General features: G+C 35.1%; 1 protein-coding gene across 10 annotated transcripts in view; it reads right to left on the bottom strand.

The window, feature by feature from the left end:
- The window catches only part of GKAP1 (G kinase anchoring protein 1), a 151,629-nt gene that overhangs the window by 3,617 nt on the left and 122,255 nt on the right, over nt 1-25,757 (bottom strand). For 8 of the 10 annotated variants that reach the window (XM_077148581.1, XM_077148586.1, XM_077148583.1 and 5 more), the window contains 4 exons: nt 8,947-9,044; nt 6,277-6,340; nt 1,259-1,329; nt 661-738 (listed from right to left, as the gene is read on the bottom strand). In XM_077148581.1, coding sequence (XP_077004696.1) covers nt 661-738; nt 1,259-1,329; nt 6,277-6,340; nt 8,947-9,044 — 311 coding nt within the window. Of the gene's footprint in view, nt 1-660; nt 739-1,258; nt 1,330-6,276; nt 6,341-8,946; nt 9,049-25,757 lie in introns of all 10 variants that reach the window. The other 2 variants (XM_077148590.1, XM_077148591.1) reach the window with 1 other exon arrangement.

Genomic DNA, 25,757 nt, shown 5'->3' with positions numbered 1-25,757 from the left:
ATACATTTTATATTATGGTTTAGATACATAAACATATGGACATACATACACATATATATAGAGAAACAAAGCACTGTTTTTTATTGCTTCTTCCAGAAAAAAAAATGGTGAATGCCAGCTAATAAATGTAGAAGGAATGACAAAATTAGAAAATCATTTCACAACCACCAAAGTAATAACTGACACAAAGATCATCAATATATGCAAAAACATTGGGTGAAAAAGGTGTTGGAGAAAAGAATATTCATGCAATCTCAAAATATCACCCCATTTATTGCTTATTAATTGTAAAGGGGAAAAGATACCTTTACAATAGAAATATCCAGGAGATACCACCTTATTCAAACAAACATCATCATCAATTATGGGGCAGTCATTATGTGCCATCCACTGATATGATTCACTGGCATCTGCACCACATCATCTGTGTAGTACCAAGGATTTTCTTGAATTAGTTCAGCTGTTTCTGTATATATTGATATCTATGATAACCTTACCATTTTCTAAAATGTAAATCATATGTGACCAATAATAAAAAATTATTAATATATTTTTGGTGAATAATTTTTCACCTAAGAAGAAAACAGTGTCTTTGCTTCTCAAAGACTATTCCAAATGTATTATTTGCGATGAAATCACTTCAAAATTATAAAAGCATACCTGATATTTGGCTAATTCTGCTTGTAATACTTTCACTTTAGATCTTTCTTGTTCTAATGCAGTGTGAAGTGAAGTCACCTATAAACAAATATTCAATGAGAAAAACACTTTGTCTTTTTAGACAAATACTCTAATTCTTAACACTTATTCATATGATAATTTTTTTTTACTACTAGATGAACAGAGAAAATTCCTATAATTTCAATTAGGCATTATACATAGCTGTATACTAAAGAAAGATAGGACAAGCTCACTGCTTTAAGAGAAGACAAAATAAGGATATGTAGGTGAGAAAATCAAGTCCTTCAAAAAGTTAAGTTCTATCTGCCCTCACTATCTCCATATTCATAGGTCACATCAACTAGCTACAACCTTATCTTCCTCCATTCTTCAAGACACATGTACCTCCTTTAGCATAACAGAAAGACTCTTCATTTATTTGCTATTATCCAATAATAATAAAAAATAATGAAGTATTATTTATATCACCTTTCTGCAATGCTAATGGGTTTGTATTTTTGTTTAGTCAAGGTTAATAATTAAGGGTTAAAGAATAGCTTAAGAAAATCACGCATGTATGTTCCAAAGTCTTCCTTACCTGCATAGTTAGCTCATTCTTGATACTTTGTGATTCATCAACTTGCAGAAGTATTTCGGCCTTATCTTTCACTGACATAAAAAGGAAAATAGCACTATAATCTTTTCATTCATTTAAATACTTTGACAATATTTTCATGAATCAAGGCACAGCAGTGTAGTTAAAACCATGATTTATTGTCCTCACACTTAGTGAATGTACTTCTTAATCCCACAGGGTTCTTATCATTAACATGCCAGATATTTTTCTTGGAAAATTTGTTTTCTGTGGTGTAAAATATTAATTGTACAGATATGATAAAAGATTAATTTTTCCATCTATAATGAAGAGGTAGGGACACAAGAAAATAAAAATTTTTATGTAGGGGAAAAGCTATAAACACCCTGACTAATCTGAAAGTAAAATTTAAAAATATATATATTTTTATTGAGATATCTTCATGCACCATACAGTCATCCAAAGTATACAATCAATGGTTCATAATATCATCACATAGTTGTGTATTCCTCACCATGAGCATTTTTAGAATATTTGTATCACTCCAGAAAAAGAAGAAAAAACATACATCACATATCCCCTACCCCTCCCTTCTCATTGCCACTCATACTGCAATCTACCCAATTTTTTTAACTCTTTATCCCCCCCACCCATTATTTATTTTTTGTCCTTATTTTTTTACTCATCTGTCCATGCCCTGAATAAAGGGAGTGTGAGCCACAAGGTTTTCACAATCACACAGTCACACTGTAAAAGCTATATAGTTATACAATCGCCTTCAAGAATCAAGGCTACTGAAATACATTCCAACAGTTTCAGGTATCCCCTCTAGCCACTCCAATACACCATAAACTGAAAAAGGATATCTATATAATGCATAAGAATAACCTCCAGGATAACCTCTCAACTCTGTTTGAAATCTCTCAGTCACTGAAACTTTATTTTGTCTCATTTCTCTTTTTCCCCTTTTGGTCAAGAAGGTTTCTCAATCCCAAGATGCCAAGTTTTGGCTCATCCCCAGGAGTCAGGTCCCACGTTGCCAGGGAGATTTACACCCCTGGGAGTCATGTCCCAAATAGGGGGGAGGGCAGTGAGTATACCTGCCAAATTGGCTTAGAGAGGATACATGAACAATAAAAGAGTTCTCTGGGGGTGACTCTTAGGAATAATTGTAAGTAGGCTTAGCTTCTCCTTTGCAGGAGTAAGTTTAATAGGGGTGAGCCCCAAGATTGAGGGCTCAGTCTATTAAATTGGTAGTCCCCAGTGCTTGTGAGAATATGAGGAATTTCCCAGATAGGGAAGTTTACTATTTCTTCCTTTCTTCCCAGTCCCCCAAGGGGACTTTTAAAGCAAGATTTTAAAAACAATGTAGCAGATTTTTTCTTTAATTTGTCTGAGGCAGTAGTGAGCAGGAGTGGTGATATACTATAATAAGGCCAACAACATTATTTTGACTTTACATACCAATAAAGCATTGTTAAATCAATGTAGTTCATAACTGATCATATAACATCTGTGGTCTCTTAGAGCTATTCGTTTGTCTAGAGGATTTTTTCTCTTTGGGGAAGCAAGAAACGTATATTTTGGCCCCTGTGTCCTAAGCTTTAAAAATCTCCACATGGAACTTCCTTTACTCATGTTAATGGCCAATGCATGATGAAAAACTCCTCAACTTTGAAAACAAGCTAGGGAGACTGAAGAAAGAAAATGATAAAATCAGCAAAGGAGGAAATGTTCAAAAATATGAGTATGATATCACCATAGCTCTGCCAACCTATTATTATAATTATAATTCAAAGTTATTTATCATAGTTTAATATGATGCTTAATAAGATGAGACATTATGTCAAAAATAAACTCGGAGTCTCTGAAGAATCAACTTGGGAACTTTTACTAATTATATTTTTTATTCCTCTATCCACAGAATTATATTTACTCATTGAAAAGTAGTGGCTTTAATAATTACATAATACCTCAATTACAGCCAGTTCTGCTAAAACACCTGTTTTGAAAATATTAATTTGTCTATATAGCTTAATGTAATACCTGTATATACCCTGGAGTATGTTGGGAAGATAATTAAAAAGTATAGGCAATGTCCCTTGAGGGATCAGAGAGAAAATATGGAACTATTAAACTTTCCCATCTGGGAACCCCCTGATACTGTCTCAAACACTAGGGACTCCCAAGATAATAGGCCAACCTGCTGATCTTAAGGCTTGCTCTCATGAAACTTATTTCTGTAGTGGAGAAGCTTAGCCTACCTATAATTATGCCTAAGAGTTACTTTCAGGATAACCTCTTTTGTTGCTCAGTTATGGCCTCTGTCTCTGTTTCTCTCTCTCTAAGCCAAACTCTGCAGGAAAACCATTACCCTCCCCTTTAGATGGGGCATGACATCCAGGGGTGTGAGTATCCCTGGTAACATGGGACTTGACTCTCAGGGACGAGCCTGGCCCTGGCACTGTGGGATTGACAGTGCCTTCCTGACCAAAAGGGGGAAAAATGTTAACAAAATAAGGTACTGGTAGCTAAGAGAGTTCAAATAGAGTCAAGAGGCTATTCTGGAAGCCACTCTTATGCAAGCTCCAGCCAGATACTGCTAATCGCTACAGTTTGCCAAACCCCAACCAACATCATTCCTGTTAACCCTAAAGAACACTCAGGGCTCTATCTAAGTTCCTACAAAAGTTGCACACACTAAATCTACCTTTCAGAAATCTAAAACCTTCAGATGGTTCCTAGCTCAGATAAGTCCTGAAACCCAGACGTGCCGGTATCTCCAAGAATATCAATCAGTTCCATCCCCCATCCCATCTTGCTGACATTCCTTTTCAACATGAAAAAAGTTATAATGGGCATAACCCAAATATCCCTAAAGATTGAGAGAAGGATCGAAGGAGAAGGAGTCATACTTATTAACAAATAAGTATGACTACTAAATCATTATATTGATATTTCTTTTTAGTCTCCAGTGTCTTGGAGCAGCTAGAAGGAAAAATATGAAATTGTGGTTCTGTAACACATACCAAATTTCCAAATCTGTTCTATAACTACCTGTTAAAATATACTTCGAAATTTATTGCTTTTTGTATTTTTTTTATATTTCACAATTTAAAAAAATGTAAAAAAATTTATATGAATTTGTCCCAATGAGATTGCAATATTAGGAGACAACCTGAACATAACACGAATTTTGCTTTTACTTAATCACAATTTCATGAACACAGAAAACTGCATCCATGCACACATCTCAAATATCTACCAGCTACCTCAGTTCACCGTTTGTTATGAGCCACACCTATATTCACATCTAGTGTTAAAACTTTCTTCCTTCCACAACTTAATAGTAACATGCAAACAGCAACCCTTCTGAAACCTTCTTCCACAAGCAAACTTCAAGTCATCTTCTTATTTATTGTAGTCATTTTTATTGTAGTATTTATGTATATAACCATTTCAGAATGTATAAAACTATGCTATTGTTTTAATTAGGTTCCTGTCCTTTTTCAACATGTCACTGAAGTTTTTGAGAGTTGTGCTCCTAAGCTCATTTTCTACATAAGTTTTATTTAAGTGAGTTTGCCCAGTGCAAATAATTTTTAGAAACACACATCTTGCACTATAACAGAAATGACTGTACTTACATTTATATTATAAATATTAAGAGTGTTTTAAGTATTTTCATGTAATGATCCGATATAAAATTCTTCTACTGGATTACTTACAGTGTGGAATATAGATACTGATATTATTTACTGGCAGCCACATTAAATCTGTTTTTTAGAATATGCTTTCACCAGTTAAGTTTCTCACTTTCCACCAATGGTTTATTAGTGGGGAATATAATTCCATTTTTACATATTTAAAATCATAATCCAATGTCTAACAATATCATTTCTTCAATTTAGAAATATATACTCAAAATATTTTTTTTTCATAATTTTGTCACTAAATGATCCACCTAGAATTCTACAACATGCACAGATCTAAATTAACTTCAGGTTATTGGTATTTGATTGTCCAAACATGCCTTTCCACACTGTTTTTAACTTCTATTTTGTCATGGTTAACTGAATAATAATTTGAATCTACTTTAAGACTATACATTTTATTCAATTACACATGATTTCTGGTTTTGATAACTGTTGTTTATAATATAGTTTAAATTTTGATTAGAAAATTCCATTTCCAGTACCTTCATACTTGAAAGCAATTTTTTTATATCTTTTACAATTATTCTTGGAGATAAGTTTCATAGTTTCTTAAATGCTAAACAGTACTCAAGGAGCTATATTTAGAATTTTGCTAGCATTTATTAGGGAAAATTATTATTATACTTAATCTTGTCTATTCAGAACAAGATTTTCTCCATTTATTCATGACTTTATCTATCTCTTTTACAGTTCATAATTTACTTTACATAAATGTCATACAGAAAGTTAAAATTACCATACTTCCTTTTATGTTATGAATGGAAAATTTTCATAGAATATTGTAGAACTAAAATATGCATATGCCTGACTGCAACTGATCTGGGAAAATTTGGCATAACATGCAATTTCACTATTCTTATTATCTCTTATTTTATGGTTAACTTCCTTGGCTTCCTGCTGGTAATCTATTCTACCAAAAGTTTAGAATGGCAGAAAAAGTATGAAGAGAAGGAGGCAGGTAGAGAAAGAAGGGAGGAGATGAGAAGGAAAGCTAAACTGATGATAAGCCTTCTCTAATAATTAAAAAGCAGAATCCTAAATAAATTCTAAACTTGTTTTTCCTTTAAAAGTAGGCCAGTAATATATAAGAATTGAAATTTTAAGTCTCTTTTACCTAGTAGTCCTAAAGTTGTATAATACTAAGATACTTTAAGAGTATCTTGTAATAATAAAATTATTAGCAACTATCCAGTTTTTATTACTCTGGGAAATCTTTTGATTTTATCCAGTTCATCAAATATCTTGAAAAATTATCTTCAAATATTAAGATGAATTTTTAATTCTTAAAACATACAGATCACTTACTTTCACCTTCTTGAAGCATTTTCAGTAACTGTGCATTTCTTGCCTTTACTTCTTTATACTTTGCCTAATAATCAAAGAAAAAGGTTTAATATTCTTTTTAAATGATATAATTAATGATTTACAATGATTTATCAATCCCCAGAGCTATAATTCTAATTCTAATTAAAAAAAAAACAGGATGGAGGAAAATTTTTCAGAACTGTCTAATATTTGAATTAAATCTATGGTATAATAATAAATCTATGAATTAAAGGTGACTGAGAATTAAAGAAGAGAGGGATAAAAGTGGAGGAAAACATTCAAAATTAAAAATCTTCCAGAATAGTCTTTCTGAAATAAAACCTATATACAATTTAAAATAATTTAGATGAAAACAAAAAGAAAATGATTCATAGGTTTATATGAGCACTGTTTAGCACTGTATTAGAACTCTCTAAATCTGTTCTACATTTTTCATCGTCTAATATGTGACTACTAAATACTTGAAATGCAGCTAGTATGACTGAAAAACTGAATTTTTAATTTAACTTTAAATTTAGCTAGACACTTTCAGTGGTTATTGAATTGCACAGTACAGTTCTATACCTTCTTTGCTAATAAAAGCTTTAATAATCTCTTATTATTTCATGGACTAAATAATAATTGTTATAGTAATGCCTTAGCTGACATGAATTAACAATTTACTGAAGTATCTTTCAACTCTTTTTCCATTTTTTTTTCCAAATGGCTTAGGCTCCTTCTCCCACTGCACAAATGATACAATTATACATTAATCAACAAAAGGAACTGTGTTCCCACATTAACATACATATTCTAGGGAATTTTTCCTCTATACTACTCTTCTTCAGAAAAGTCTTGTGACAGTCCCTAAATTATTTATAAAGTTTTAATACAGTAATACATCAGAAAGCAATATAATACATTATGGAAAAATAAGACCTAAAGAAAATTGATCAATACAAGAAACTGGTAATTCCTTTTTTTAACATATACATAGAAATGTACAGAGGCCAACAAGATTTTAAAATATTTTTTGTAAAACACATTTAAATTGTATTTTAAATAAGGATGGCTTTTACTAAATAGTACAAGGCCCATTAGATAGCTGATGCTAAATCAGTAATATTTATTGAGTAATATTATGTACAGTACAATGAACAGAAGAACCACAGTAAATATAAGGGGATTAGGGCCTCTCAGAAGTTTAGAAATGAATGAGTGAGACAAATTAAGATGGAAACATCAAAATATGAGGAGGAAAAAACATTTAATTCAACTATAGCTATATTCACTATGAAATTTCCACTTTCAGGGTTTTGACCTGTGATCTTCAACTAAAACCTTTTGTCCAAGGTTCAGATCAGTATACCTGGAGGCACCTTTTATGTAAAACTTAGGGTCTAAAGTCAGTATATAAAGCAAATATTTCAAATGAGAAAAATTACTCTTGAAAATTCCCTATATTATGCATAAAAATAGCATATATAATTTTAGATGAAAAACTCTGGATAGTAAATGTATCCTTAAAAACATAAATGTATAAAATACATTGTATCGCCACTGTATCCAACTGATTCTGAACATCTATGCCTGCCTGTACCACACAGCCTTTTCAAACTCAACATGTCCAGATGGAATCTATTATTTCCCATTCCCCAAACCAGTTCAAACTGTGGTATTCCTTTTACATTCAATATCAAGAAATTGTTTTACCAGAATCCCTTCACCCCAGGCCTCAACTACATGCATTAACATCTCACAAAACAATTCCCATGTCACTTCACTTCTAAAGACCTCTACCACCTGCTCTTTATCTAAAAGTCCAAATGTCTTCAAATTCTGACCCCAGTTAACATCTCCCATCTCATTTTCTACAAATTCCCATTACTCTAAATATCTGTTGCTGATGCTTATACTTTCTACCATTTCCAGAGCATGACCACTATAGCATCCATGCATTTGAACATGCTCTTCATACTACCTGGAAAAAAACATCTCTGTTGTGTAATTCATACCAATTTCCAATGGCAGTTAACATTCAATCTGTTCTCTGTGCTTCTGGAGCACACTATAAATCTCATTTTAATGTACTGACATTACTTAAATGCTTATCTTCCCCATTAGACTAGGAATTTCTTGCTAATTCATTTTTTTTATTCCTTGCATCTAGTACATAGAAAGTGTACAACAAAAGTGAAGGAGAATATAAATGATGGAACAAAAAGCTAAGGGAAATGGGTTTGGTGAAGTCTGAGAAGGTTTTAGCAGAGATTATTATTAAAGGCATGAGTAGAAGAGAAAGGGAAATGGGACTCGATTTTTTTTTCACCATTACATAAACAGGAACCAGAAAAGTATTTGGCATATCACAAGCACTGAATAACTAATTGTTAGATGAATAAAAGTTACTCAAAAAAGAATTAAACAAGATGGTTAAGACATTAAAAAAAAAAAGCCTAGGGGAGGAAGAAAGCAATAATAGATAATGTGTGCGCCTAAAAATAAATCGCATTCTTCAGATTGCATATCATTCATCAAAGAGTTTAAAAACCTAAACAGCAGAAAGACTATTCCTATCAACTAAAAATATTAAACCTATTTACATATAAGAAAAACATAAAATAAGCAGTTACTGAACATTTTATTTTGTAATAGTAAATCAATACAGACCTCCCATTGAGAGATCACATTTTTTAGCTTCTGGATTTCAGCATCTTTCCTTTCAAGTTCCAATTTTAGTCTTTCAACTCTTCCATCTTTCAGAACCACTTCCTAAAAAAAAAAAAAAACCACTATTTTAGGACTAAGATTGTTCTACTTATTCTGGTTTACATTTTCCCTTTGTATAAAGTTTAAGAGGGAAAATCCTGGTTTAATACACTTTCAAAAGCAACCTTAAACTGTTGAACTACTTATCAACTCAATCTATAATCTTAATTATGTACAGTACAAGAATAAAAGATATTTATGATTATTGCCAAATTACAAACATAACCTATGACAATATCAGGGCTTTGAAATGATATATTCTCTTGTGGAATAAACTTAAAAAAATGCCCTGTGACAAACTGTTATTAAATCTCTCTTGAAAATCCAAAAGAATTGAAAAACTACAAAAATAAATACATTTTAAATACAAAATTCTCTTTATCAGCAATTACCAGTAAGAAGATTGAACTGGAAAAATAATTTCTTTCCAGCAGCAATAAAAATAACTCTAGGAATAAAATTAGAAAACATTCAGGATCTATATTATGAACATTTTAAAACTTTAGAAAAGGGCACAGAAAAAAATATGTTTGTAGACAGAAGACTAAATATTACTAAGTACTTATAAGTTTGGTAAAATTTCAGTTGAAATTCCAATAGCATTTTTGTTCTTTGGAATTTAGCAAGATAGTACAAATTTCATCTGGTAGAATAAATGATAGAAACAAACAGAAAATTAAAGTGATGAAGAGGGATTTGCAATACCAAATAATTGTATATTACAAAGTAAAACTAATTAAAATAATATAATCATGGCACCTCAGTTGACAAAACAAGGTACCAGAAAAGAAAGTCCAGAAGGAGACTAAAGAAGATAAAAATAACTTATTATAAATGAAGATGGTATTTTGAAGATGTGAGAAAAGGCTAGATTACAAATAATGCTAGGTTATACGACAAATGGGAAAAATTGAGTTAAATCCCTGTCATCTTCACTATGTACCAAAAATAAATAAATTTAAGTGTAAAAAATGATAAAAATATGAATTGGTTCTACTTATCTAAGGAGTAATGCAGCAACATTAACTTATTCCACAAATATTCACTGAGCATCTAGCTGCTAGGTACTAGGTATACGACCATGAACCCAACTGAAAAGATTCTTGCCTCTATAGGTAGGACATGTCTGGTGTGTGAGACATATTACATAAACAAATACTGTAATTATAAATCCAGGTAGGTAAGCTATGAAGAAAAGAAACATACAATGCTATAAAAGGAATAATGTGGATTTCCTTGTAGATCAGGGAAGCTCTCTATGAGCAAATGACCCTTAAGATGGACCTTGAGTAATGGGTATATTGGCTAAGTAAAAAGTAGAGGAGCTTTCCAGGTAGAAAGAATGGCAACTGTAAAGGCCCTAAGACAGGAAAGAATCTGGAGAATTTGAAGGAAAAAAGAGGCCAAAATAATTCAATATAATGAGGGGGAAGATACTATGAGATGACTTTGGGAAAACAAGCTACAGGTCATTTTAAAAACCCTGTATTTATTCTCAGTAAATAAAAAGCCTGTGAAGGGTTTTGAGCAGGATTACCATATTGTTAGATGGAAAATGGATTGGAGTGAGGTTAAGACAGAGGTAGAAAGATCCTTTAATTGCTACCGCAAGCTCAGGTCAGAGATGACAATGCATTGGATTAGGGTGGAAGCAGTTGAAATGGAGAGAAGTGCTATGTATTTGAAGAAACAATTTGGAAGCAGAATCAATTACATTTGATGAGAGACTGAATGTGGCAAGTGAGGTAGATTGACATTTCAATCTAAATTTCTAGTTTAAGGGGAAAAAGTAGATAGATTGAAATTAGAAATATATAAACCATTAGGCCCAGGAATCTCACTTCCAGGAATTTAACCTAAAATAGACAAGTGAGGTTGGGGGGGAGTGATTATTTCAGATTTATTACAACAAAAATTCATCCTCCAACTTTCCTACTAATGACATACATGACTTTCCCCTTTCAACTACAATCACATGTTAATTACACTCATGATAATGTGCTACCATCACCTGTATATTTCCAAATATTTACAATCAACCTTATTAGAATTCTGCACAAATTATCACCTCCCAATTTTCTATTGTCATTCTATATCCTAGTAACCTATATTCTAGAAATGAACTCCGTGAGTTTGCTGAGTATAATTAGTCAATATTAGTGAGATCATGCAATATTTGTCCTTTTGTATCTGGCTTATTTCACTCAACATAATGTCCTCAGGATTCATCCATGAGCCCAGTGAGCCATTTGTCCTATAACCTAGCATTATTTGTAATCCAGCCTTTTCTCACATCTTCACAATACCATCTTCATTTATAATAAGTTATTTTTATCTTCTTGTATGCATCAGGATTTCATTCCTTCTTAAACTTGAATAATCTGTAGTTTGTATATACCACATTTTGTTTATCCACTTATCAGTTAATGAACACTTGGATTGTTTCTATCTTTTGGCAATTGTGAATAATGATATTATGAACATTGGTATGCAAATGTCTGTTCACATCCCTGCTTTCAGTACTTCAGAGTGTATGCCTAGTAAGGGGTTTGCCAGATGATACAGCAACTCTATATTTAGCTTCCAGGAAAACCACTACACTGTCTTCTCCAGCGGCTATACCATTCTACATTCCCACCAGCAGTGAATAAGTGCTCCTATTTCTCCACATCCTCTGCAACAATTGTATCTTCTGTTTTTATTTTTAATAGTGGCCATTCTAGTAGGTGTGAAATGATATGTCATTGTGGTCTTGATTTGCATTTCCCTAATAGCTAGTGATGTTCTGCATCTTTTCATGTGCCTTTTAGCCATTTGTACTTCTTCCTTGGAAAAATGTCTATTCAACTTTTTGTTCATTTTTAAATTGGGTTGTCTTTTTACTGTTGAGTTGTAGGATTTCTTTATATATTCTGGCTATTAAACCCTTATCAGATATGCGGTTTTCAAATATTTTCTCCAACTGCGTAGGCTGCATTTTTCACCTTCTTGAAAAGGTCCTTTGAAGCACAAAGGTATTCAATTTTGAGGCAGTCCCATTCATCTATTTTTAATTTCATTGTTACATGCTTTGGGTGTAAAGTCTAAGAAACCACTGTCTCCCACAAGATCTTGAAGATGCTCTTCTACTTTTTCTTATAGGAGTTTAATAGTCCCGGCTCTTTTATTTAGATCTTTGATCCATATTGAATTAAATTTTGTATAGGTGGTAAGATAGGGGTCCTCTTTCATTCTTTTGGATATGGACATCTGGTTCTCCCAACACCCTTTGATGAAGAGACTGTTCTGTCCCAAGTAAGTATGCTTGGGAGCCTTGTATAAAATCAGTTGACAAAAAAAAAAAGATTGATGTTAGATGTGAGGGTCTATTTTTGCACTCTCAGTTAGATTCCATTGATCAGTATGTCTATTTTTATGCCAGTACCATACTGCTTTGACCACTGTAGCTTTGTAAAATGCTTTAAAGTCAGGAACTAAGAATTTTCTGACTTCATTCTTCTTTTTCAGTATGTTCTTGGCTTCCGAAACATTTCATCCTTCCAAATAAATTTGCTAATTGGCTTTTCATTTCTGCAAAGTAGGCTGTTGGAATTTTGGCTGGGATTACATTGAATCCGTAAATCAACGACTGACATCTTAACAATATTTAGTCTTCCAATCCAAGAACACAAAATATCTTCTATTTATTTAGATCTTCTTTGATTTCTTTCAGAAACTTTTTTGTTGTTGTTGTTGTTTTTGTTTTTAATTTTCTTTGCACAGGTCTTTTACATCCTAAGTTAAATTTATTCCTAGATATTTGATCCTTTTAGTTGCTATTGTATATGGAATTTTTTTCTTGATTTTTTCTGAAAATTGCTTATTTATAGTATATAGAAATACTACTGATTTTTGCATGTTGATATTGTATTCTGCCACTTTACTGAACTCATTTATTAGTTCTAGTATCATTTTTGTAGATTTTACAGAATCATGTCATCTGTAAATAGTCAAAGTTTTACTTCCTCCTTCCTGATTTGGAGACCTTTTATTTCTTTTTCTTGGCTAACTGCTCTAGCAAGAACTTCTAGCACAGTGTCGAACAGCAGTAGAGACAGTAGGCATCCTTGTCTTGTTTCCAATCTTAGAGGGCAAGCTTTCAGTCTTTCACAATTGAATATGATGTGATCTGCAGGTTTTTCATATATGCCTTTTATCATGTTGAGGAAGTTTCCTTATTCCTATCTTTTGAAGTGTTTTCATCATGAAAAGATGCTGGATTTTGTCAAATGCCTTTTCTGATGAACATGTGCATTTTCCCCTTCTATTTGTTAATATGCTGTATGCATTAGTCAGGGTTCTCTAGAGAAGCAGAACCAACAGGAGATATCTGTAAATAAAAGATTATAAAAGTACCTCATGCAACTATGGGGATGCAAGAGTCCAAAATCCATAAGGCAGGCTGTGAGGCTGACAATTCAAATGGAGGGTCATGACAAACTCCACACAAGAGGCTCACTGGCTGAAGAAGCAGTAAAAATTCTCTCTTCTCCCTTAAAAGTATTTGACTGATTGGTTTATCTCATTTGTAGGAGAAGTATCTCATTTGTAGGAGAAGTGTAGTTGATCGTAGATGTAATTAGCCACAGATGCAATCAACTGACCAATGATTTAATAAACCAGCCTTCTGGTTTATCAATCAGTCATGAAATGTCCTTGCAGTAATGGTAATGCCAGTGCTTGCCTGACCAGACAAATGGGTAGCATCACCTGGTCAAGTTGACATCAGAACCCATTGCATTAATAGATTTTCTTGTGTTGAACTACCCCTGCATAACTGGGATAAAACCACTTGATCATGGTGAACAATTCTTTTAATGTACTTCTGGATTTTCAATTTGCAAGTGCTTTGTTGAGGATTTTTGCATCTATATTCATTAGAGATATTGGTCTATAATTTACTTTTCTTGTAGTAATTTTGTCTACCTAATAATTTGGTATTAGGATGATGTTGGCCATGTACAATGAGTTATGTAGTGCTCCATCCTCTTCAATTTTTCAGAAGAGTTTGAGCAGGATTGGTATTAATTCTTCTTGAATGATTAGTAGAATCCACCTGTGAAGCCATCGAGTCCTGGATTTTTCTTTTTGGGGAGGTTTTTGATGACTGATTCAATCTCTTTACTTGTGATTGGCTTGTTGAAGTCTTCTACTTCTTCTGTAGTCGGCATAGGTTCTTTGTATGTTTCTAGAAAATTGTCCATTTCATCTAAGTTGTCTAATTAGTTGATATACAGATATTCATAGTATCACTCTTATGGTCTTTTTATTTTTGTGGGTTCAATAGTAATGTTCCCCCTCTCACTTTATTTATTAATTTATATCTTTTTTCCTTTGTCAGCTTAGCTAAGGAGCTGTCAATTTAATCTTCTTATAGAACCAACCTTTGTTTTGCTGATTCTACATATTTTTTGTTCTCAATTTATTTCTACTCTACTCTTCATTATTTCTTTCCTTCTGTTTGTTTTGAGATTAGTTTGCTGTTATTTTTCTAGTTCCTCCATGTGTGCAGGAGGTCTTTGATTTTAGCTCTTTCTTCTTCTTTTAATGCAGGCATTTAGGGCTATAAATTTCCCTCAGCACTGCCTTTGCTGCATCCCATAAGTTTTGATATGTTCTATTCTTGTTTTCACTCATCTCAAGATATCTACTTATCTCTCTTGCAATTTCTTCTTTGACCCACTGATTGTTTAAGAGTGTGTGTTTAACCTTCATATATTTGTACATTTTCCAGTTTTCTGTCTGTTATTATTCTTCCAGCTTCTTTGCATTATGATCAGAGAAAGTGTTTTGTATAATTTCAATTTTTTAAATTTATTGATCACCTATTTTGTCACCCAACTTGTGGTAAATCCTGAAGAATGATCCATGAACACTTGAGATGAAAGTATATCTTGCTGTGTTGTTCTGTATATGTCTGTTAAGTCTAACTCATTTATCATATTTATCTATTTCCTTATTTATCTTCTGTCTAAGTGTCCTATCTATTTATGACAGTGGTGTACTGATGTCTCCAACTACTATAGAGACATCTATTTCACCCTTCAGTTTTGACAGTGTTTGCCTTATGTATTTTAGGGCACCCTGGTTAAGTGTATACATATTTATGATTGTTATTTCTTCTTCTTGGATTGCCCTTTTTATTAATATATAGTGTCCTTCATTGTCTCTTATAGCAGTTTTGCATTTAAAATCTATTTTGTTTAATATTATTGTAGCTTACCACAGTTCTTTTTTGGTTACCCAAGTAACCAAAGATACCCATTTGTATGGAATATCTTTTTCAAGGCTTTCTCTTTCAATCTATTTGTATCCATGGGTCTAAGGCGAGCCCTTTATAGACAGCACATAGTTTGTAAATACTTTTCAAAATCCATTCTATCAATTTGTGTCATTTGATTGGGGAGTTTAACCCATTAACATTCAATGTTAATATTGTAAATGTAGTACTTACTTCACCCATTTTATCCTTTTACATGTTGTTTCAGTTTACTAATGCTACTGGAATGCAATATACCAGAAATGCAATGACTTTTATAAATGGGATTTATTAATTTACAAGTTTACATTTCTAAGGCCAGAAAAATGTCCAAGCTAAGGCATCTAGAGACTGACTCCGAAGAAAGGCCAAATGGCGTCCAGGATTTCTCTGTCAGGTGGGAAGGCATGTGGCCAGTGCCTGAGGTACTTGCTTCTGGTTTGTTGTATTGTGCTTCTAATTCCAGTGGTTTCCTCTCTAAGCATCTGTGGGCCCTCACTTAGCTTTTCTAGAGCAAAATCCTGTGTTCTGCCTTGCTCAGCATCTCAAGGGAAGGCACATGGCAACATCTGTTCAGCTCTTCTCCCAGCTTCTGTTTTCAAATGGCTCTCACAGATCCCATCGGTCCTTCTGGCATATTTCTCTGCATCTCCAAATGTCTCCATCTGAACTTTCTCCAAAATGTTTTCCTTTTTAAAGGACTCCAACAAACTAAACAAGACCCACCTTGAATGACAGAGTTACATCTTCATCTAATCAAAACATGTCAATGGAAATAATCTAATGAAGTCCTATCCTACGCTACTGGATCTAGATTAAAGAACACAGCTGCACCCCACAACACTGGATTAGGGTTAAAAGAACATGGCTTTTCTGAGGTATATAACAGTTTCAAACCAGCACATATGCCATTTCTTATTCTTGCTTCTCTTTTTATTCTTTTAGTTACCCAAATGATAATCATTTCTATACTCTCCCTCAACCTCTCTCTCCTGTCTTTTCCTTCCAGCTTGCAGAACTTGCTTTAATATTTCTTGTAGGGCAGATCTCTTGTTAACAAATGTTCTCAGTTTCTGGTTATCTGTGAATATTTTAAGATCTCTCTCATTTCTGAAGGACAGTTATGCTGGATAAAGAATTCTTGGCTGGCAGTTTTCTCTTTCAGTATGATAAATGTATCATATCAATGGCTTCTCACCTCCATGGTTTCTGATGAGAAATCAGCACTTAGTCTTAGTGAGCATTCCTCGTGGGGTCAGAAAGCAGGAGATGGTCACCGTGACCTCACACATGCTCTCCTTTATTTAAAAGTTATTGTTAAGGAGGGTCCAAGATTGTGGCTTAGTGAGACGTGGAATTTAGTTTGTCTTCCAGAGCACCTAGTAAATAGCAAGGAAAAGTACAGAACAACTGCTGGGCCCACATTGGTGAGAGGACCCACAGCGTACTCCAGTTTGGACAAGCTGGACCAGATGTGATCCCAGTCCCCTAAGTGTTGGAGGCCAGCGCCCTTCCCCCACAGGCTGCTTCCAGGAGGGGAAAGGAGAGAGACTTAGTACTAACAGCAAGGGATTGAGTTCAACCAAGCTCCAATTGTGGAATTAATAAACAAATCGTGACTGCTAAAATAGACCCCCAGCTCAGCTGAACCCTGAGTAAAAGCTGAGGTTGCTGGTTTTTGCTCCAGTACAGAGGGGGCAGGGCTGATGGCAAGGGTGGAATTAAGCTTGTGTGAGAGGCAAAGAGACTGGTTAGGTGAAAGGAAGTAATTCACTGGAAGCTGTGCCTTCCCCAGGAGAGAGGGGGCCCAGTTCAGGTGGAATCTCTATCTCAAGGAATTCAGACCCCAAGGTCTAGAAAACTGAAGTGATTAAAGCCAGCATACAACCTCTCCTCTGTCTTGAGCATGTCCCAGCAGGTTGAGTCTTCTGAAGTTAAAAGAACTACATCACTTCATGGCTGATGGAACCCACAGGCAGACAAGTGCCACATATAGGGCAGGATAGGAAAAACACCTAGAGGCTTCATAGGAAAGTCTTTCAACCTGCTGGGTCTCATCCTCAGGGAAAACTGACGTAGGTGACTTTCCTCCTGAGAAGAGGCCAGTCTAGTCTGAAAAATCTGACTGGGGTCTATAATACCTAAATAGACCCTCCTAAGGGGGAAAAAAGGAACATACAGGCAGGGCAAGAAACAAGACAGCAAGAACTGAAAAATTCTGATCCATTCAATAAAACCTAAGCTAGAAGTATAGAATAAGCTGAACTGAATGTCAAAGAACAAACAGACAACAAAGTCATCCAGCAAGAAAATCCTAGGTAAAAAAGTGAAAACAATCTCCAGAATAAACTAACTAAGGAAATTAAATGTCTAGGTGCCAGCAAAAAAATAATGATTCATACTAGGAAAACTGAAGATATAGCCCAGTCAAAGGAACAAAACAACAATTCAAATGAGATACAGGGGTTGAAACAATTAATTCAGGATGTTCAAACAGACATGGAAAACCTCATCAAAAATCAAATCAATGAATTGAGGAAGGATATCAGGAGGGCAAGATATGAACAAAAAGAAGAAATTGAAAATCTGAAAAAACAAATCACAGAACTTATGGGAATGAAAGGCACAGTAGAAGAGATTAAAAAAACAACAGAAACGTAAAACGTTGGATTTCAAGAGACAGAAGATAGGATTAGTGAACTGGAGGACTGAACATCTGAAATCCAAAAAGCAAAAGAAAATATAGGGAAAAGAATGAAAAATATGAGCAGAGATTCAGGGAATTGAATGACAACATGAAGCACATGAATGATATGTGTTGTGGGTGTCCCAGAAGGAGAAGAGAAGGGAAAGGAGGAGAAAAACTCATGGAGGAAATTATCACTGAAAATTTCCCAACTCTTATGAAAGACTTAAAATTACAGATCCAAGAGGTGCAGCATACCCCAAACAGAATAGATCCAATTAGACATACTCCAAGACACTTACTAATCAGAATGTCAGATTTCAAAGAGAAAGAGACAATTTCAAAAGCAGCAAGAGAAAAGCAATCCATCACATACAAGGGAAGTCCAATAAGTCTATGCGTGGATTTCTCAACAGAAACCATGGAGGTGAGAAGACAGTGGAATGATATATTTAAGATACTAAAAGAGGGCCACTGTGGCTCAGCAGGCAAGAATGCTTGCCTGCCATGCCAGAGGATCTGGGTTCGATTCCCGGTGCCTGCCCATGAAAAAAAAAAAAAAGATACTAAAAGAGAAAAACTGCCAGTCCAGAATTCTATATCCAGAAAAACTGTCCTTCAAAAATGAGGGGGAAGACACATTTAAGGCTTGGCCAAGATGGCGGCTTAGCAAGGTACGCGATTTAGTTCGTCCTCCAGAACAGCTACTAAATAACCAGGAACAGTACAGAACAACTCCTGGGGCCATGTCAGAGACCGACACACAGTGTACCCCATCTGGACAAGCTGGAGTGGCTGGGACCCTCCCAGAACCGTGAGTTCCCCAAGCTGCAGTGGCCGGCACCCCTCCCCACAGGCTGCTCCCCAGAGGGGAAAGGAAAGGGACTTTACCAGCAGCAGGGGCTGAGCACAATCAAATGCCAATTATGGAATTAATTAACAAATTCTGACAACTAAAAATAGGCCCCCAGCTCAGGTGACCCTGGTCAAAGTGGAAGTCACTCATTTTAGCCCCGGTGCCAAGGGGGCAGGGCTGACGGAAAAAAAAAAAAAAAAAAAAACAGAGGCTTTTGTGGCTATGTTTCCACAAAGCCTTGGCTGCCATTGGATACAGCGGCAACGCTTCTCAGGCTGCAATTGCCCCAGGCATAGGCAGAAACAAGCTCCTTCGAGAGCTTGTCTGGAGCCTGTGCCTTCCCCAGGGGAGGGGTGAGGCCCAACTCAGGTGGAATGTCCCTCTTAAGGAATTCAGACACCAGGGCATGGTAATTTGAAGCCATTAAAACCAGCCTACAACCTCTCCTCTGTCTCCATCATGCCCCCAGCAGGGAGAGTCTGCCAAAGTTAAAGGTACCATGTCATCTTATTCTGGTGGGACCTGTAGGCAGACAAGCACCACATACTGGGCAGGATGAGAAAACCAGAGTCCAGAGACTTCACAGGAAAGTCCTTCAACCTTCTGGGACTCACCCTCAGGGAAAACTGATGCAGATGACTCTTTCCTCCTGACAGGAGGCCAATTTGGTCTAGGAAAATCTGGCTGGGGTCTATAATACCTAAGTAGACCCTCCTAAGGGTGGGGGGGAAAAGGCACCATACAGGCATGGCAAGAAACAAGACAACAAGAACTGAAAAATTCTCTTCTGTTAAACAAAACCTAAGCTAGAGGTCCAGAAAAAGCTGAACTGAATGTCAAAGAACAGACAGATAACAAAGTCATCCAGCAAGAAAACCCTAGGTAAAAGAAGTGAAAACAATCTCCAGAATAAACTAATTAAGGTAATTAAATGCCAAGACGCCAGCAAAAAATAACAAATCACATTAGGAAATTGAAGATATGGCCCAGTCAAAGGAACAAACCAACAATTCAAATGAGATACAGGAGCTGAAACATTTAATTCAGAATATACGAACAGACATGGAAAACCTCATCAAAAACCAAATCAATGAATTGAGGGCGGATATAAAGAAGGCAAGGAATGAACAAAAAAAAGTAATCAAAATCTGAAAAAACAAATCACAGAACTCATGGGAATGAAAGGCACGGAAGAAGAGATGAAAAAAACAATGGAAACCTACAATGGTAGATTTCAAGAGACAGAACATAGCATTTCTGAACTGGAGAATGGAACATCTGAAATCGGGCAAGAAAAAGAAAATATAGAGAAAAAAATGGAAAAATATGAGCAGGGACTCAGAGAGTTGAAAGACAATATGAAGCGCACAAATATACGTGTTGTGAGTGTCCCAGAAGGAGAAGAGAAGGGAAAAGGAGGATAAAATTTATAGAGGAAATTATCACTGAAAATTTCCCAACTCTTATGAAAGACTTAAAATTACAGACACAAGAAGTGCAGTGTACCCCGAAGAGAACAGATTCAAACAGATGTACTCCAAGACATTTACTAATCAGAATGTCAGAGGTCAAAGAGAAAGAGAGGATCTTGAAATCAGCAAGAGAAAAGCAATCCATCACATACAAGAGAAGCCCAATAAGACTATGTGTAGATTTCTCAGCAGAAACCATGGAGGCAAGAAGACAGTGGGATGATACATTTAAATTACTAAAAGAAAAAAGTGCCAACCAAGAATTCTATATCCAGCAAAACTGTCCTTCAAAAATGAGGGAGAAATTACAACATTTTCTGACAAAAAATCACTGAAAGAATTTGTGACCAAGAAACCAGCTCTGCAAGAAATACTAAAGGGAGCAGTAGAGACAGATATGAAAAGAAAGAAGAGAGAGGTGTGGAGAAGAGTGTAGAAAGGAAGACTATGAGTAAAGATAAAAAGAAGGAAAATTAGATATGACATACAAAATCCAAAAGGAAAAATGGTAGAAGAAAGTACTACCCATACAGTAATAACACTGAATGTTAATGGATTAAACTCCCCAATCAAAAGACATAGACTGGCATAATGGATTAAAACAGAGGACCCATCTATATGCTGTCTACAGGAAAACCTTAAACCCAAAGATAAACATAGGTTGAAAGTGAAAGGTTGGGAAAAGATATTTCATGCAAATAAAATCAGAAAAGAACAGGAGTAGCTATACTCATATCCAACAAATTAGATTTCAAATGTAAAACACTTAAAAGAGACAAAGAAGGATACTATGTATTAATAAAAGGAACAATTCAGCACAAAGACATAGCAATCATAAATATGCACCAAATCAGAATGCTCCAAAATACATGTGGCAAACAGTGAAAAGAGAAATAGACACATCTACCCTAATAGCTGGAGATTTCAATTCACCACTTGCATCAATGGACAGAACATCTAGACAGAGGATCAATAAAGAAACAGAGAAGTTGAATAATACAATAAATGAGCTAGGCTTAACAGACATTTATAGAACATTATACCCCACAACAGCAGGATACACCGTTTTCTCAAGCGCTCATGGATCATTCTCAAGGATAGACCATATGCTGGGTCACAAAGCAAGTCTCAATAAATTTAAAAAGATGGAAATCATACAAAACACTTTCTCAGGTCATAAAGGAATGAAGTTTGAAACCAATAATAGGCAGAGTGCCAGAAAATTTACAAACATGTGGAGGCTCAACAACACACTCTTAAACAACCAGTGGGTCAAGGAAGAAATTACAAGAGAATTCAGTAAATATCTTGAGGCAAATGAAAATGAAAACACAACATATCAAAACTTATGGGATGCAGCAAAGGCAGTGCTAAGAGGGAAATTTATTGCCCTAAATGCCTATATCAAAAAAAGAAAAGGGCAAAAATACAGGAATTAACTGTCCACTTGGAGGAACTGGAGAAAGAACAGCAAACTAACCCCAAAGCAAGCAAAAGGAAAGAAATAACAAAGATTAGAGCAGAAATAAATGAAATTGAAAACATGAAAACAATAGAGAAAATCAATAAGACCAGAAGTTGGTTCTATGAGAAAATCAATAAGATTGATGGGCCCTTAGCAAGATTGACAAAAAGAAGAAGAGAGAGGATGCAAATAAATAAGATCAGAAATGGAAGAGGAGACATAACCACTGACCTCACAGAAATAAAGGAGGTAATAACAGGATACTATGAACAACTTTATGCTAATAAATACAACAATTTAGATGAAATGGACCACTTCCTAGAAAGGCATGAACAACCAACTTTGACTCAAAAAGAAATAGATGACCTCAACAAACCAATCACAAGTAAAGAAATTGAATCAGTCATTAAAAAGCTACCCAAAAAGAAAAGTCCAGGATCCAGACGGCTTCACATGTGAATTCTACCAAACATTCCAGAAAGAATTAGTACCAATCCTGCTCAAACTCTTCAAAAAAAATTGAAGTGGAGGGAAAGCTACCTAATTCATTCTATGAAGCCAACATCACCCTCATACCAAAACCAGGCAAAGATATTACAAAAAAAGAAAACTACAGACCTATCTCTCTAATGAATATAGATGCAAAAATCCTCAACAAAATTCTAGCAAATCGAATCCAGCAACACATTAAAAGAATTATACATCATGACCAAGTAGGATTCATTGCAGGTATGCAAGGATGGTTCAACATAAGAAAATCAATTAATGTAATACACCATATCAACAAACGAAATGATCACTTCGAATCACCAGAATGGCCATTATCAATGAAACAGAAAACGACAAGTGCTGAAGAGGATATAGAGAAAGAGGCACACTTTTACACTGTTGGTGGGAATGTAAAATGGTACAACCACTGTGGAAGGCAGTTTGGTGGTTCCTCAGGAAGCTAACTATAGAATTACCATATGATCAGGCAATACCATTGCTAGGTATCTATTCAAAGGACAAGAACACAAATGGACATTTGCACAGCAATGTTTATAGCAGCATTATTTACAGTTGCCAAGAGATGGAAACAGCCCAAATGTCCACCAACAGACTAGTGGCTAAACAACCTGCGGTATATACATAAGATAGAATATCACGCAGCTGTAAGATAGAATAAAGTCATAAAGCATATAAGAACATGGATGGACCTTGAAGACACTATGCTGAGTGAGATTACTGAAACAAAAGGACAAATACTGTATGGCTTCACTGATATGAACTAACATTGTTGAATGAACTTGGAGAATTTCAGTTAAGAACAGAGACTATCAGGAGATAAAAACAGGGTAGATATTGGGTAACTGGAGCTGAAGGGATACAGATTGTGCAACAGGACTGATGGTAAAAATTCAGAAATGGATAGCACAATACTACCTAACTGTAATACAATAATGTTAGTACACTGAATGAAGCTGAATGTAAGAATGATAGAGGGAGGAGGGCTGGGGGCACAATTGTAATCAGAAGGAAAGATAGATAATAAGGACTTGAAATGGTATAATCTAGGAATGCCTAGCATGTACAATGATAGTGACTAAATGTACAAATTAAAAAATGTTTTTGCATGAGGGAGAACAAAGGAATGTCAATATTGCAGGGTGTTGAAAATAGATGTCATATTTTAAAGCTTTAACTTATGTCTCACACTAAAGCAAGAAACGTTTATTTGGTACAAAATTTATATTTTAACTAGTGCATGTCCTAATATAACTTATGTGGACAGTTTAATTGAACACCAGAAGTACATGGAACCTTGAGTACAGCATGAGAGTTTGTGGTTTGTTCAGAGTGATGTCCTGATAAATCCCAGAGTGATTTGAACAGAGAATAAAAAAGTACTTGCAAAGTCCCCTTGGGGGAATGGTGAGAAAGGGGGTAAATTTAACTTCCCCATGTAGAGAATCCTGATATTCTCGCAACAGTGGGGACAAGCAAAGCAACAGACCAAGCCCTCAATCTTGGGGTTTGTTCATATGAAACTTATCCGGCAAAGGATAGGCTAAGGCTACTTAAAATTAGGCCTAAGAGTTACCCCCAGAGAACCTCTTTTGTTTCTCAAATGTGGCATCTATCTCTCAGCCATCGTGACAAGGAAACTCACGGCCCTCCCCCTCTCTATGTGGGACCTTGCAGGGGTGTAAACCTTCCTGGCAATGTGGGACAGAAATTCTAGAATAAGCGGGGACTCAGTATCAAGGGATTGAAAACACTTTCTTAACCAAAAGAGGAAGAGAGAAATGAGACAAAATAAAGTGTCAATGGCTCAGAGATTTCAAACAGAGTCGAGAGGTTATCCTGGAGGTTATTCTTAAGCATTATATAGATATCACCTTTTTAGTTAAAGGTATATTGGAGAGGCTGGAGGGAAGTGTCTGAAAATGTAGAGCTGTGTTCCAGTAGCCATATTTCTTGAAGATGACTGTATAATGATACAGGTTTCTCAATGTGAACGTGTGATTTTGAAAACCTTGTGTTTGATGCTCCTTTTATCTACCTTATCAACAGATGAGTAAAACATATGGGTTAAAAATAAATAATTGGGGAAGAAAGGTTAAAATAAACTTGGTAGATTGAAATGCTAGTGTTCAATGAAAGGGAGCAATAAGGGGTTGCACTGGTTTGAAATGATGTATGCACCCTAGAAAAGTCATGTTTTAATCCTAATTCCAATCTCATTTTGTAAAGGCAGCTGTTTTTTCTAATCCCTATTCAGTATTGTATTTTGAAACTGTAATCAGATCATCTCCCCGGATATGTGATTTAATCAAGAGTGGTTGTTAAGCTGGATTAAGTGGAGGCGTGTCTCCACCCATTTGGGTGGGTCTTGATTAGTTTTTGAAGTCCTATAAAAGAGGAAACATTTTGGTGAATGGGAGATTCGGAGAGAGCAGAGAATGCTGCAGCATAATGAAGCAGAGGGTTCATGAGCCAGCAACCTTTGGAGATGAAGAAGGAAAATGCCTCCCGGGGAGCTTCATGAAACCAGAAGCCAGTAGAGAAAGCTAGCAGATGACGCTGTGTTCGCCATGTGCCCTTCTAGATGAGGAGAAGCCCTGACTGTGTTCGCCATGTGCCTTCTCATTTTAGAGAAACCCTGAATTTCACTGGCCTTCTTGAACCAAGATGTCTTTTCTCTGGATGCCTTTTATTGGACATTTCTATGGACTTGTTTTAATTGGGACATTTTCTCAGCCTTAGAACTATAAACTAGCAACTTAATAACTTCCCCTTTTGAAAAACCATTGTTTCTGGTATATTGCATTCCAGCAGCTAGCAAACTAAAAGAGGGGTATAGAAAAAAAATAGTGGAAACAAAAGCTAAAACATATTAGGAAGATGGAAATACTAGCAGTCAATGAGAGGGAGGGGTAAGGGGTATGGTATGTATGAGTTGTTTCTTTTTCTGAATTGATGCAAATGTTCTTAGAAATTATGGTGATGAATATACAACTATGTGATGATATTGTGAGTTACTGATTATATACCAAGAATGAATGATCATATGGTAAGAATGTTCGTGTTTGTATGTTGTTATGTTTAAAAAAAAAAAATCTTCATGTTTGTTTTGGTTTGATAATACCGAATAAATTAAATTTTAAAAGTTAATATAAAATTGTTTTCCAGAATGGTTACACCAGTTTGCACTCCAGAAATAGTGTGCTACTATTCAATTAAATTTTACAAATATTTAGGACTGCTTCTCTTATTCCTTTCTCTAGTTTCCATATTCCTTCAGTTTTTCCTAGGCACTGTTCTAAAATTAATATCCTTATATAAAATTTTCCTCTTTTCTCTAGTCTTCAAAAATTATTCACTGTCTACTGACTAAATTCTAAACCAGGCATTTAAAATTCTTCACAATCTTTTCCAACCTACCTGACTTA

Source organism: Tamandua tetradactyla, chromosome 2 (assembly GCF_023851605.1).
Source record: "Tamandua tetradactyla isolate mTamTet1 chromosome 2, mTamTet1.pri, whole genome shotgun sequence".
NCBI classification, from domain to species: domain Eukaryota; kingdom Metazoa; phylum Chordata; class Mammalia; order Pilosa; family Myrmecophagidae; genus Tamandua; species Tamandua tetradactyla.
The sequence above is the reverse complement of the archived record's forward strand: the minus strand, read 5'-3'. Positions and strand labels throughout refer to the sequence as shown.